At 40.5% G+C, this 13,679-nt stretch overlaps 2 protein-coding genes across 2 annotated transcripts; one reads left to right on the forward strand and one right to left on the reverse strand.

Annotated features, from left to right (window-relative positions):
* Window positions 1-1,152: 1,152 nt before the first annotated feature.
* On the forward strand, window positions 1,153-9,529 carry cog2 (component of oligomeric golgi complex 2; the record flags this gene model as incomplete). The annotated part of the gene is made up of 18 exons (XM_079229449.1): window positions 1,153-1,209; window positions 1,543-1,704; window positions 2,112-2,177; window positions 2,266-2,346; window positions 2,664-2,767; window positions 2,974-3,082; window positions 3,318-3,497; window positions 3,611-3,735; window positions 4,086-4,212; window positions 4,337-4,476; window positions 5,721-5,782; window positions 5,870-6,021; window positions 6,162-6,341; window positions 6,538-6,610; window positions 7,095-7,237; window positions 7,933-8,072; window positions 8,273-8,456; window positions 8,609-9,529. 18 exons carry the CDS (start codon window positions 1,153-1,155, stop codon window positions 8,705-8,707), a joined length of 2,184 nt encoding a protein of 727 aa, XP_079085575.1. The 3' UTR covers window positions 8,708-9,529.
* Window positions 9,530-10,883: 1,354 nt separating this feature from the next.
* Window positions 10,884-13,329, reverse strand: agt (angiotensinogen; the record flags this gene model as incomplete). Its single annotated transcript, XM_079230032.1, has 6 exons — window positions 10,884-11,335; window positions 11,454-11,610; window positions 11,872-12,014; window positions 12,119-12,243; window positions 12,368-12,734; window positions 12,922-13,329. The coding sequence occupies 6 exons, from the start codon at window positions 13,327-13,329 to the stop codon at window positions 11,159-11,161; spliced, it is 1,377 nt and encodes a 458-aa protein (XP_079086158.1). The 3' UTR covers window positions 10,884-11,158.
* Window positions 13,330-13,679: the final 350 nt, after the last annotated feature.

The raw sequence follows: 13,679 nt of genomic DNA on the forward strand, positions 1-13,679 counted from the left end.
TAAAAGACGATATGACAAACTGTATAAATATGCCTATATGAATGCTTTCTACATCCCTATTTACAAATTTAAAATAACGCCTCCCACATTAAACAAAAATAATCTCACCCAATGGTGCATTTAGTTGGCCTGCAGGGCTTTTGATCCTGCATTATCACAATACAAAGGGAGTTTGCAGTTGTCATGGAATTGGAAATGTCTATTTTTTTTAGATCTATTTCATTGTTCTGTTAACTTCACACGTCAATAATGCACCTTTAAGCCACCAGGTCCTTAAAGTGATTAGAAAAATTAAAGTTTGAACATACATGACAACAAATTGACCTAATGGGCAGATTGTTTTGTCAATTTTCCAAGATCGAGAATTAACTTTCAATCTCCACCTTCCATATTGCTATTTAATGTTTCTCTATGCCCAGATACCTTTAATTGGAGGACAAAGATTGAAATGCATTTTTAAGCAGATTATTTTAATTGAACAAAAACAAACAACTATGACCAACAACTAAAAATATCCCTTTGAGAGATATGTTATCAGAATTTGTTGGTTGTCATTATGGAGCCTTTATTGGCCAGGAGGAGGCAAGCATGCTCACATTTATTTAACATCATGCTCTGCTGGCCATAAACATGATCAAACATATTTGATAATGATCTCTGTCAAGACAGATGGCCATCTTCATCACCAGGGGCGCTTACATGTTAGTCTTTCTGTTTTTTCTCTCTGTCTTCAATTTAAAATATCAGAACTGTATTGCACTGAAAGCCTACATATTTTACCCACGTTCCAAATAATAGTCTATGCCAGCAACATGTAATCTGCAATGAACACATCATATATGTAATGGAATCATTTGCAACTTGAAGTTGATTAGACTTTTTTAAACCTACAAAGCATTTGGTTAACTGTATGCATTTTACATTTTAACAGGCGGTTGTTTTGATGGTTGAGAAGCCTGGTCACCGTGCATGACCCCTGCATGCCTCTGGAGGGCGCTGTAGTGCCATAATAACCTCTTCGGTGGTCTTCCAGTCTCTTCTTCTTCGTTGGTGCTTGTGCCATGTTTGCGGAAGCATAGTTGCTGCAGCTAGCTGGAGGCTCCTGATATATGATCTTTGCATATTCGTTGTCCCTGTTATTTGTAATTCAACATGAATTTACCAAAGGCACCAGATTCTTTGTGCTTCGACAAGGATGTTTTTATGAAGGTATGAATCCGTTACCTTAGTTGGCGCTGTTAAACTAACGTTAGCTGTCATTAGCTTTTAAGTGTTAAGTTAATGCTGTCTGCTCGTTTCCTAAACCTTTCTCGTGTGTTATTGAATATAGATACTTAATGCTGAGTCTAAACTACAATCACACTCATAGATAATGTTGGTTAATGCATGGTAATAGCAAACGGGGTTATTAAAAAGTAAAATGTGCATTCTGCATGATGTGTTTGTTAGTTTGTCGATTAAGTTTCTCTTTCCATTTTCTGCTAGTAATACTGTGTGTGATTGTATTCATGGCTGCCGTTATATAAATGTCTCTGTCTGCAGGATGACTTTGACGTGGACCAGTTTGTGGCGGACTGTCGGAAGCAGGTCCAGCTGGAGGAGATGAGGGAGGACCTGGAGCTCTACTACAAGCTGCTTAAAACGGCCATGGTGGAGCTCATCAACAAGGACTATGCCGACTTTGTTAACCTCTCCACTAACCTGGTCAGTTGTTAGTAATGTGGTTGTGCATTGAAAATGAAAGGGAGCACACAAAGCAGTTTTCATTATTAAAGTAAATCGGTGTTCTAATCTCAGACCTGTCAGGAAACTGAACTCTCTCCTCACCCTCCCACTCCCTCACCACTCCCACATCTAGACTCATTTCCTCTGCTGCTAAACTGCTGCTATAACACATACTTATAGTCTATTATAGTTTTTACAGTTTCCTAATTATGTTGTTTATATGTTGTTCTATTCTATTTTTTTAAATTGAACTGTTTTTGCACTTCATTACATTACATTCACTTTTCGGACAGAAGAGAAACACAATTTCAAATCTTCTGTATGCTTGCACAATGGAATAATTGAAAAATAAAACTGACTTTGAGACCTCTGCTTCTTCGTCTCAGGTGGGGATGGACAAAGCCCTCAATCAGCTTTCTGTGCCATTGGGACAATTACGAGAGGAGGTTATGGTATGTGTTTTGCTAAAGTATACTGTAAGCTTCGACTAATTCCTGCAACAGAGTGTTCATGCATGTTTCTGGCTGGGATCTTTTGCAGAGTCTGCGTTCCTGTGTCAGTGAGGTGGTTCAGGCTATAGACAACCAGCTAGCGAAACAAGAAGATCTGCAGAAAAAAAAGGTTTGGTTCTTTTTCTTCCTGTCTGATTGAAGCATTTAATCATATTTTGGATTTATTATTAAGCATATTTTAGAATCACCTTTCAAAATACCCTATAAAAGTCTCGTCATGTCCATGCCATATTGTGAATTTAATGTCATTTCAACAAGCTATATTTGGTGCCGTACTGGTGATTAACCCGTTGTTCAATTATTTTATAGAAATACTAGCTTTCCAACTTTTAATATAGAAGATAACGTGCAGCAGTAGACCGTTGTCTCTTTCTGTGGGGCAAACTCTATTAATTATCATCTTCCTTTTATTATCCCATCCATCAGGTGTATGTATTGAGGCTGATTCAGGTGGTGCGCTCAGTGGAGAAGATTGAGAAGATCCTCCACTCACAGAACTCCAAGGAATCCAGCTCTCTAGAAACCAGCAGGTGGGAAACCGAAATGCTAACTGCTAACTGGCAACAATACGTGATAATTTAACTGGTTATACATTTGTAAGTTTTGTTTGGCGCTGCAAGCTATATTTCTACTTTGTAATCTTGAGCACACCATAGGTTCATATTGTTTGAGCTTGATCAATGCAGAGATGTAGCTCCAAGCCTTTGTGTCTGACTTCATGTCCGTCTTTGTACAGTCCCCTGTTAGCAGGTCATATCCTGGAGAGGATCGCTACAGAATTCAACCAGCTGCAGTTCCACGCTGTACAGAGCAAAGGCATGCCCCTACTGGACAAAGTCAGACCTGTAAGTATTAATCAGTTAGTTTGTCTGTCTTGCTGCTTTTCTGTCAATCCTTCAGTTATGTTATGTTATGTTATGTTAATGGACAAACACAATCACCTGTGCTGTCCTTCTGGTAAGGGACAGCAAGTATCTGATCCTAGTTTTCACACTGATGTTTATGATTCACTTGTTCTGTGTGTTTGCTGGAATGCACTCTGTTGTAATAGTTTCATCCCTTGGTTGTTTCCTCTGCCAGCGTATCGCAGGGATCACCTCCATGCTGCAGCAGTCTCTGGAGGGCGTGCTGATCGAGGGTCTGCAAACAACCAACGTGGTCATGGTGCGGCACTGCCTGAGGACGTATGCCACCATAGACAAGACTCGAGATGCTGAGGCCCTGGTAGGACAGGTGCTGGTCAAACCATACATGGACCAGGTAAACATACCACTCATATTTGTATATACTGAAAAGCCAAATGATTTTTTTTTTTAGAAGACATTATTTGATAACTGATAGAATATGCTCTCGTCTCATTTCTCTTCTTTTAGGTGGTTGTAGAAGAGGTGGTGAAGTCTACTCCAAATGGTCTCCAGTTGATGTACTCTAGACTGTTGGATTTCGTTCCTCATCACTGTAGACTGCTTAGAGAGGTCACTGGAGGAGCCATATCCAGGTATTAATATTATCATGGAGGCAAATTTAATTCAAAGCATGCTTAGATCAAGCAACTCTTTGTTGTGTTGATTGTTTTGAAATCCTTCTGCCTCTATTAGTCAAGCAAATGACCCGCTTTCATCTGTGGGGCTGTTGCATTCAGTATATTGACCACTCTTTTGAAATGTATTTATTTTGTGTTCGTATATAACTAAAATTACCATGTATCATTTGCTCAACATATTTGACCATTTAAACAACTACTACTCCTAGTTTGTGTACATCAAATGAATCAGTGGCTGGAGTAGTGACCAAAGTAGATGATATCATAACATATTTTGAATGTGCTGATGTTCCCTCTCTCCTCAGTGACAAAGCTGACGTAGTGCCAGGATATGATTTTCTGGTGAACTCTGTGTGGCCAGAGATGATCAAAGGGATAGAGGAGAGGTTGGTCTACCTCTTCAGCCCTGGAAACCCTGACATATTCTTTGAGGTACAGTGACACAGTTGGTGTGTGCATGCATTCACTTGGTGTAGTTTTGAGTCACAATTCAGTGTTAGATTGAGTAGTTTCACCTGCGTGTGCGGTCTGTTGACTCTTCATATTCTTTTTTTAGCGTTACAGTGCAAGTATGGAGTTTGTGCGGAGGTTTGAGCGTCAGTGCAGCTCGCAGGCCAGTGTGAGGAGACTGAGAGTACATCCATCATATACCAGCTTCCACAACAAATGGAACCTGCCTGTCTACTTTCAACTACGGTGTGTATTACCTCAATATGATCTATACTCTTCCATGTCTTATTCTAGAGCAAATTAGACATTTTTGGCTAACTGCAGGCTTCACTCTTAACCATGTTGGAAGTGTGACTTGCATTCTTTGGAAACATAAGATGATGTTCTTTACTCATTTGTTCAAAGTACAAAAACACACTTCTTTCAGGGAACAGTTTTATATTTTCAGAACTACCATTATTTACTTTCCTGATGAAAGAGGTTGATACCACTCATGTCTGTTTGTTTAATATAAAGCTGGAGCCAGGAGAAGGTTAGCTTAGCTCAGCATGCACACAAAAGAGGGGGGTAGCTAGCCTGACGCTGTCCAAGAACTGCTTTAAAAAAAACAAAAAAACAGTTTGTGTCGTTACAGGGGTGAATATGTATACTATTTCTTGGCTTGGACAGAAAAATCTGCCAGTCGGCTTTTACAGAAGTGCTTGTCAGACATTCAGAACTCCCCCTCTCCCGAAACCTTTCAGACAATCGGACCATTCCTGTAACTCTACAAAACTCCATCATTCAGTTTAAGTGTCGGGGTATTATGTTAAACTATTCCTTCATGCTCATGCTATTCTGGTTTAGAATGAAATTCATACATAGACAGCACCTTACCTCTCAGCTTGAATGAATAGAGTCAGACGTCAGTGAAGGAGGAATTTCTGAGCAGCATGTATTTTGAAGAATTGACTGGTCTCTCTTTAAGAACCCAAGAGACACGCTTTGATTTCAATTGCAGCCTGCCAGCATTTTTTGAAGAAAAAGACATGTTGGAGAAGACTATTTTTATTGTAATATGAAAAATTGCTTATGGGTGTGTGAGTGTCATGCATAATGATGACAAGAAGAAATATATAAAATGAGAATGTGTGTCCAGCGTATTACGATACTAAACAAAGCCCATAAACATGACACTGGACCTTGACTGAACGGCTATTAAACTGTGTGAAAAAGTAGAGAGTCGAGTAGTTTTCCACTATTTGTCAACCTCCATGCACACACACACACACACACACACACACACACACACACACACACACACACACTGACTGTAAAGATCAGGGCTTGTGACCTAATTTCCCAACACAAACCTGCACAGTTCAGCTTTTCTGGAAAGTCCTACATTTCCAACGCACACAGTGGTGTCTCACGTCATGAGCATGTGCATATCAGAGCTGAGACCTGAAATAAGCTGATAACACATTGATTGTTTTGCCTTGTTTTTCCAGGTACAAGGAAATAGCAGGGAGTCTCGAGAACGCAGTAAGTGATGGACTTGAGGCAGCACCAGGTAGGAATTACATTTCTATCATAAACAACCGTGTGTCCCTAATCACTTCACCAAAGTAACTGTGTATTTGTATCTGTGGCTGTCCAGCTGGCAGTGTATACCACCTGCAGATATCTGAGGTGTTGTGGTCCTGCCTTATGCGATGTTGGTCAGAAAAAGTCTACCTGTCACCTCTGGCCCATCGCTTCTGGAAGCTCACACTGCAGCTCTACGCACGATATGCCAAGTTTCTCGACGAGGTAAACTAAATTAAACCAGAGGACAATAATTATTTAAAGATATTTTGTAATAGTTATTAGAACAAAGCAGTATGCAAGCAATGAATAGCCATGTCACTGTGGCTTGCTTGTGTTCCTCATTGTGATTGGTGTCTGCACAGGTGTTGACTAAAACTCCATCCTCTGAAGTGACTAAAGAGCCCACCAGGCCTCTGCCGAGCTCCGCCTCCTCCACCTCCAGCCGAACGTCAATGGATGATAGTGAGAGTGGGAGTCCTGCTTCTCTGTCCACCAAACAGCTGGTCTATATTGCAGCTGACATCCAAAAGCTGCAGGAGCAGGTACGCCCACACAAACTAAATACATATATTTAGTTCCACATATCTAAATATACTAAACACATATTAAGTAGTTCCATTTTTCTAACATAAAATACTTTTTATACGTATGGGGTTAACCAAGTACCCTTTTTGATAGTTTTCTAATGGTTTCCACTTGATTGTTTCCACACTGACAGTTTCCTCGTCTTTCTCTTAGATACCAGAGTTAACAGAGATGGTCAGACAGCGATTAGAAGCCATCGGATTCAAAAACATTGCTATTGTTGAGGGTAAGTTGGAAGTCATCATATCTTATCACTTCCTTTGCAGTATTTGCATGATTTTACAGTGCAATGTTTTTTGGGAAATGAGGAAGAAGGATGATTTTATAACTGTTGTATTTATTTGTTGTAAAGCATTAAATATTTTCTGAGTAGAAATTGTAATATTTGTGGGATTTCAAGTCCTTTTGCAGGATTTTTGTATTATTGTTAAGGATTATTGCACTTTTTCTGCTGTGGTCATATTTCTATGGAAAACATGCCTCGAGATACACGGCAATGCAAAACATTAATGCCAGTTGTCATTGACATTTAAAATGTAACCATTCAATCCTCAGGCTTTTGAGCACGACATCTTCAAAGAAAACATGTCAGTCACAAAATCAAATCATTCCTTGGCTCTTGGCTTCCTTGCTCTACATCCCCGGCCTGAGCACCAGGGCAAATCAGACCGTGTGTGTAGTTTTTTACTCGTGCTCTCTACTATGTTCAGATGCTCTCACGGACTCCAAGACGTGCCTGTCAAGTAGCATTCCCACTCTGAACACCAGGATGACCCAGCATTTGACTGAACGCTGTTGCCGCTTCCTGAAGAGTGCCTCTGAGGTTCCGCGACTCTACCGCAGGACAAATAAGGTCGGTGAAGCTGCAAACATGCACATATCTCTGAGGAAAACCGTTGTCTGAAATAAATCAGGTGGAACTTCTATAAATTGAACCTCTTGCAATGCATTGACTGGTCAGATTATGATGATATTAATGCATGAACAGCATTCAATTTCGACATTAGTATTCGCTCTAACTAGCTTACTAATGAAATGTTCATAATTTACCTTGAAAATAGGAGTTTGGACAAACTTTTGCCAAGAATGAATTAAACATGCATCACTTTTTCACCACAGCACTGCTGAACTGTGTTAAGCTGAATCTACAATATTGTGTTTCCTAATTAGTCAACGTTTTTGTATCATTACTGGCAAATTGCAATGCTATTGGGAATCACTATTCGAGAGTGAATATAGGGGGGAAAACTATTGGCATGCAGTAAACAAACACAGATAACCATTCTTTAATGGGTTCTTCAATCTGTTTGGATGTCACGATTAAGTTGTATTGCCTCTCAATCCGATCCAAGTGCTGGTGGTATCTGCTGATACTGAATCTGATTATTTGTTCATATTTTTCTGCTTCATCAATGCACACTTTTTACAATTTGTATATAACTGACAACTGCATGTCTGTACATTAACAAAATGTAGCAAAACCAAAACATAGTTTCTCTTTGAATAGTTAAACACCAAATGTATATTTTTGACTAACAACATATTTAGGATCTGCCAGTGCGTGCATCCGCCTACATGGACAACGCCTTACGCCCGTTACTGCAGCTGCTGACAGACTCAACAGGGCTGGTCACCCCCTCTACAGCACAAGAGTGGCTGCGAGTTGCACTGACTGACTGCACTCAGAGGTAAGACACCTGCCAAGACAAATAGACCCAGAAACATTACCAGAATTAAAAATTATGACGTGTGCTAGAAAATCTCTGAACAAGCTATTCCGTTAAATATAATTTTAAGACCATTTAAAAAAAGTTATATTCATTTAGTTTTATAATTATTTTCCAGCTTCATCCGACAAGTTATTACTTTTGTTTCCCATCTTTTTCAGGTATTATGAGACCATCTCGGAGGTGCTGAGCTCAGTGAGAAAGATGGAGGAGAGTCTGAAGCGGTTGAAACAAGCCAGAAAAGGTGCGAGCGCGACGACCACGGCAGGAGCAAACGGTGGACTCACAGACGATAGCAAGATCCGGCTTCAACTTGCATTGGATGTGGAATACCTCGGGGAACAGGTAGGTGGTGTTTGACGAGTACACAGACACATGCAGACCTCTGTAGAGACAAATACTTGGGCAAAAACTTTGCAGCAAATATTGCTGAGGTTGCATACTGCTACTAAGGCTTTTGATTATTCTCTCTTACACTGCTCTGTTATGTGTCTCAGATCCAGAAGATGGGTCTTCAGCCAAGTGACATCCCCATGTTCTCTACTCTGATGGACCTGGTGAAAGAGGCCCGAGAGCTCGCTGAACAGAACCAGTAAAAAGGTTGACTCCATAGTAACTGAAGATCTTTCACATGCTGCATTGCTTGAAAACTTGAGGAAATAGTCCAGTCCAGGCTAAAGTCATGGCCTGGTAGCGGGTCACGAAGAATGTATGACAAGAACTGACACTACTGAAATCCTTTTTGTACAAAATCATCCCCATTTATTGCAGACTTTAAAGGTTCAATGTGTAACACACAGCCATCTGCTCCAAAGAAATAGGGGTCCATACGGTCTAAATTCGCAGGCATCAGTTATTTAAAACAGGAGGAGCAGGGCAAGAATGCGCAGTTCAACCAAACTTCTGAAACTCTTCTGAAACGGTCAAAGTAACAGTTATTTTATACTCTTCACATGTGCCGTCAGTTTATAGTTCATATTGGCGATCTGTGAGTTCACTGTGTCACTAACCCGAGGCTATTCATCCAGCACAAACCCCAGCGCCGGGAGTCTCAGGGGGCTGATGGAGCGCTGGGTCGAACCTGTGTAACAAAAGAAAGTTCGCTGATTGGGCGTGGGACTCCCCTGGGATCAGACCCCCGGTGCTGGGGGGGTCGCACTGACTGAATTTGAGCTAAATGTCATCTGCAATGCTCTATAGAACCTTATTGTACCAGTCATTATATATGTTGGGTATGCTGCATAACAAGATTCTCAAGTCTTAAGTTGTAAAGACAGAATGTCAATGAAAGCATGTTTGTCTCTTCTTCTGCTACAAGGTGAAGGTTTCATCTCAAATATTCTGTTAGTGTGTAACATGTACATTTATGTTAAAATCAAAGTTTTATAATATAATTAACTCTGGAATAAAATAAAGAACTGTGGATACAGCATTGGATTTGTGTGTTTTAATATAAAGTGCATTAGCTAGCTAGATGTTTGCACTGCATACATCTTTCTGCCAACAAATGCATCAGATTTCTAAATCAAAGTAAAACCAAAATATCGATTTGAATAACTGGTTTTAGATTTTTGTTTTTCTTCAGCACCAAAAGCAAGAAGCCGCTGAAACAATGACTATTTCCATATTAGTTGACACATGAATTTGGCCGTGGCCATTGGCACTATGCATCCGCCCTTGTGTCGGTCAGTCTTTGTGTGTCCGTCCCATTCTCATGCACACGATATCTCAAGAACATTCTTCAAATTTGGTATAAATGTCTACTTGGACACAAGGATGGACTGATTAGAATTTGGTGGTTGAAGGTCACTATGACCTCAATGTTTTTGGCCATAACTCAAGAATTCATATGCCCATTATGACAATTAAAAAAACTGGAACATAAACAAAATAGGATAAAATGATGACGTGATTGCATTTTGGACAAACATGGACATAAACTGCAATATAAATACTGGTTTGGGGAGCCTCACAATAGGGAGGTGTTCATTCTAGTTTTTACTTTTCAATGGTATTTTTATGACTATACAATTACTTTTTGTAACATAGAATACTATTTATTTTTCATGACATACTATATTGTTGCTTTTTATGACATACTATGCTGGGACCTTTTATGATCTTTCATTACATATTTGACATCAAAAGGTTATTAACAAGTCAAAGCATGTCTTAAAATGGCATACTAAATAATAACTTGTTTTGATTTGCTATACTTTGACTTTTTATTATTCATTTTACAACATTAAACTGACTTTTTTGTAATAACATTTTCATTACATACTATACTATGACACATGTCATGAATATCTTTATGAAAACATGATGCTATTTTTATGCCATTTTTACTATAAAACCTTATTTTTCCCTTTTAACACTTTGCCTCAGTTTGTCATTCATTGTATTTATTTTAGGACTTGTGCAAAGGAGTGAGTACAATTGTTTAAAAGTTGCACTATAACCAGATGCCCAAGTCTTATCCACGTATCAAAACTGATGAGACTGAAACTGATTATAACATAACATGGTGTTACGTATTGTAAGGTGGTAGAACTTGTTTTTCAATAAACTACTGCAGGTGTTTATTGTCTGAAATCCTGATGAAAACCAATGACATTTGAACTATATTGGGAAACAATAAGTTTTATTTCAGCAATCACAAATGTTAACAAAACAAAAATAAACTCTTAGTTACAATATACAACGTATTAGTCATTCATCATAGAGAATTGTGGTTACTGTACCTACTCTACTGAAAAATACTGTACAGAATTCTGCTATCATAAATGTTACAGAAGAAAAACAAATTAGGATGTTTAACAGGCTGCTTGAAAACAACTCAGCAAAAGCTTTTCATAAATACTGAGACGGGATCCCCAGTGACTCCTGAGTTTGTGGAGAAATCAGCTGGTGAAAGATAACACTTTTGAATATTGATAGACACTTCTTGAGCGAGGTTATGCTTCATTCCTCATGTACTGCATGCTCAGCTTTTGAGCTGGAAAACAAGAGTATGATCTTGATGAGTTTTTAAGTTCTATATAACTTTACAGTGTGGGATTAGTGATCTTCCCCAGCATGAGGATGGCGTTAGAATTTCCCTCTATGACGCAAAAGAAGAATGGCCGGTTGATGGACAGTTTTAGAGGGACGCCTGCTTCCTGGACTTTGTCCTGAAGTTCTGCGCCTTCATCTGACATCTCAAACAACACCTTGTTGACGACCTGAGAGGACAGAGAGAGAGATCTGTTATTGATACACACACACACACACACACACACACACACACACAACAAAAGTGAGTGTTTGTTATGACCAGTTGACCACTTATCTATAGTTCACCTTATCTATAGTGAAAGGTTTGGAGTTGCTGAGTTGGCTGAACTCGGCCTGAGAGCCCAACAGCTTGGCCTCAACGTCTGGATTCAGGTTGGTCAGCAGGTCGCGCAGATAAGTCGCAGAAGACATGGAGAACTTTGGGAGGGACAGCTCCAACAGACTGGGCGAATGGACAGAAGAGGAGACAGATTGTAAAGTAAAAGTATTTGTAAATGGGACTGTACCCAACTCGCTCTCGCCTTAAAATATATAGCTGTGTGCATGATAATACTATAACTTAGTTACATGACATTGATGGAATTAAAAATTATTGCACAACGGGTACATGACATTACGACCAAAGAGGCTTCCAATGTCCCCTAGCTTTTGGTATTGTCATATTAGGTCAGAATTTAGGGTTTTATAAAAGCACTATCCTCACCCTTCCTCGAAGCTCTGGTGCCAGTCAGACATGATGTCAGTGCGCAGCTTGGACTCGATGTCATGGAGGCTGGCACCTTCGTGAGGCAGGACCAGCAACATATAGGACCGTTTGCTCAGACACAGCTTGACAACTGTGCACCGCTGTACCAAAGAAAAATATTACATTTGAATACTCACCTGAGTAAATTTCATGTTTACCAGTTCCACATATGTGATGACAAACAGTATCCTAAACTACAATGTACCTCATCGTTCAGGTAGTGATACTGGCCCGTGTGGGTCATCAGTGAAGCCATCACTGTGGTTGTTTCATCCACATGAAACTCCTGCAAGGAGGTCTTCTCTGGTTGAAAAGCTGTACTCCAGTTGCCTAAATAGATTGAAGATTACACATTCACATAGCACTCCTAAAATACAAAGGTAGTCTTTTCTTTAAATCATGAAAGTCAATGTGCGTAAACTGTAAAATAAGTTGGGAGGAAGAAGAAGCAGACCTTGGAAGTTGAAGGAAGAAACAAACAGAAGGTCGCTCCTGGAGTTCAGATCTTTGAAGATGCCCTTCACCCTCCCCTCTGATGTTTTCTCCACAAAGCTGTTCACCAGCTGCTCGGCCTCCTGAGGTTTGGAGAAGTCTACACCACGGATGAACGATGTGTCGGAGAAGTCCTTCATGCCTTGAATAAAGTCCTTGGAGAGCTGAGCGTCCTGGCGAGTGAAGGCCCAGACCTGGCTGGTGATTTCATCTTTGGGTCCGTCGTCCACCCAAGAGTTAATGCCCTGCAGGGTCTTGAGAACCTTGTGTCCATCCATTAAGTACACACAATCCTCTTGGTCTTTGTCACTTTCCAGGCCCAGTAGAAGCTACAAGGCAAGTATTGAATTGGTAAAGATTAACATCTTTGAGTGAACGAAAAACCTGATTATCACATAGATGGTTAGGGCCGTATCAATCGTCCCCTCTTTCAAAATAGTAAAGGATCAACAGGTTGTGCTTGCCTAAAACTCTTTTGAGCTAATTCCACAATGAAAACAAATCAAAAGCAAAGACCTGGAAGGAGCTTGCAGTCTTCTTGGAGGCCCCCAGGAAGAAGGTGACGAGGGATCCAAAGGTGTTGACGGGAGAGAGCAGGGTGTTGGTGCTTTGCTGCTTACTGCTGACCGCCTGGTACATCCTCAGGCCCAGAGAGTTTAGCAGCGCTGCCAGGACCACCGTCCTCTCTGTGATGTTCTGCCTCTGAGGGTCCAGTTTCGACAGATTCCTGCTGTCTGGTGTGAGGACGTCAATATCAAGGGGGGCCACAGGAAGCGTCTCCAGAGGCTTGGCGGTTTGGGTCTGCAGGGTCTCGCAGCTGACATTCTCCGATGCGAAGAGATTGAAGGGGTGTATATAGACGCGGTTGGCTTGGCTTACCAAGAGGTAGCAGCAGAGTAGGACAGCTACAAGAGGCGACCGCATTTTACCTTTTGTTGGTAGTCACCTTAAAATGATTCTTTCTGTGGAGATAGACAGCTATTTTTAGTTTACAATGAATACCTTGAGCATATTAACCCATTAACTGCCTCTTGAGTCTTAGCAAGTACTTTGTATTGGGTGGCTTGTGAATGCTATAGCACTATTAGTGTGACTCTCGTCAGAAATCTGGCTGGATCTGGTTTTCTGTCTCTGACAGGATTGGCTAGCAGGAACATTGGACATAAAGCGGCATGTCAGTGATGGATTGATTGCTCTTTGTGTGTCCCCTCTCATGCTGGTCAGTGAATGAGAGCAGGCATTACCCTCTGCAATAGAGGTCGCGAAGATAATGA

Source organism: Taurulus bubalis, assembly GCF_910589615.1.
Source record: "Taurulus bubalis genome assembly, chromosome: 14".
In the NCBI taxonomy this organism is placed as follows: domain Eukaryota; kingdom Metazoa; phylum Chordata; class Actinopteri; order Perciformes; family Cottidae; genus Taurulus; species Taurulus bubalis.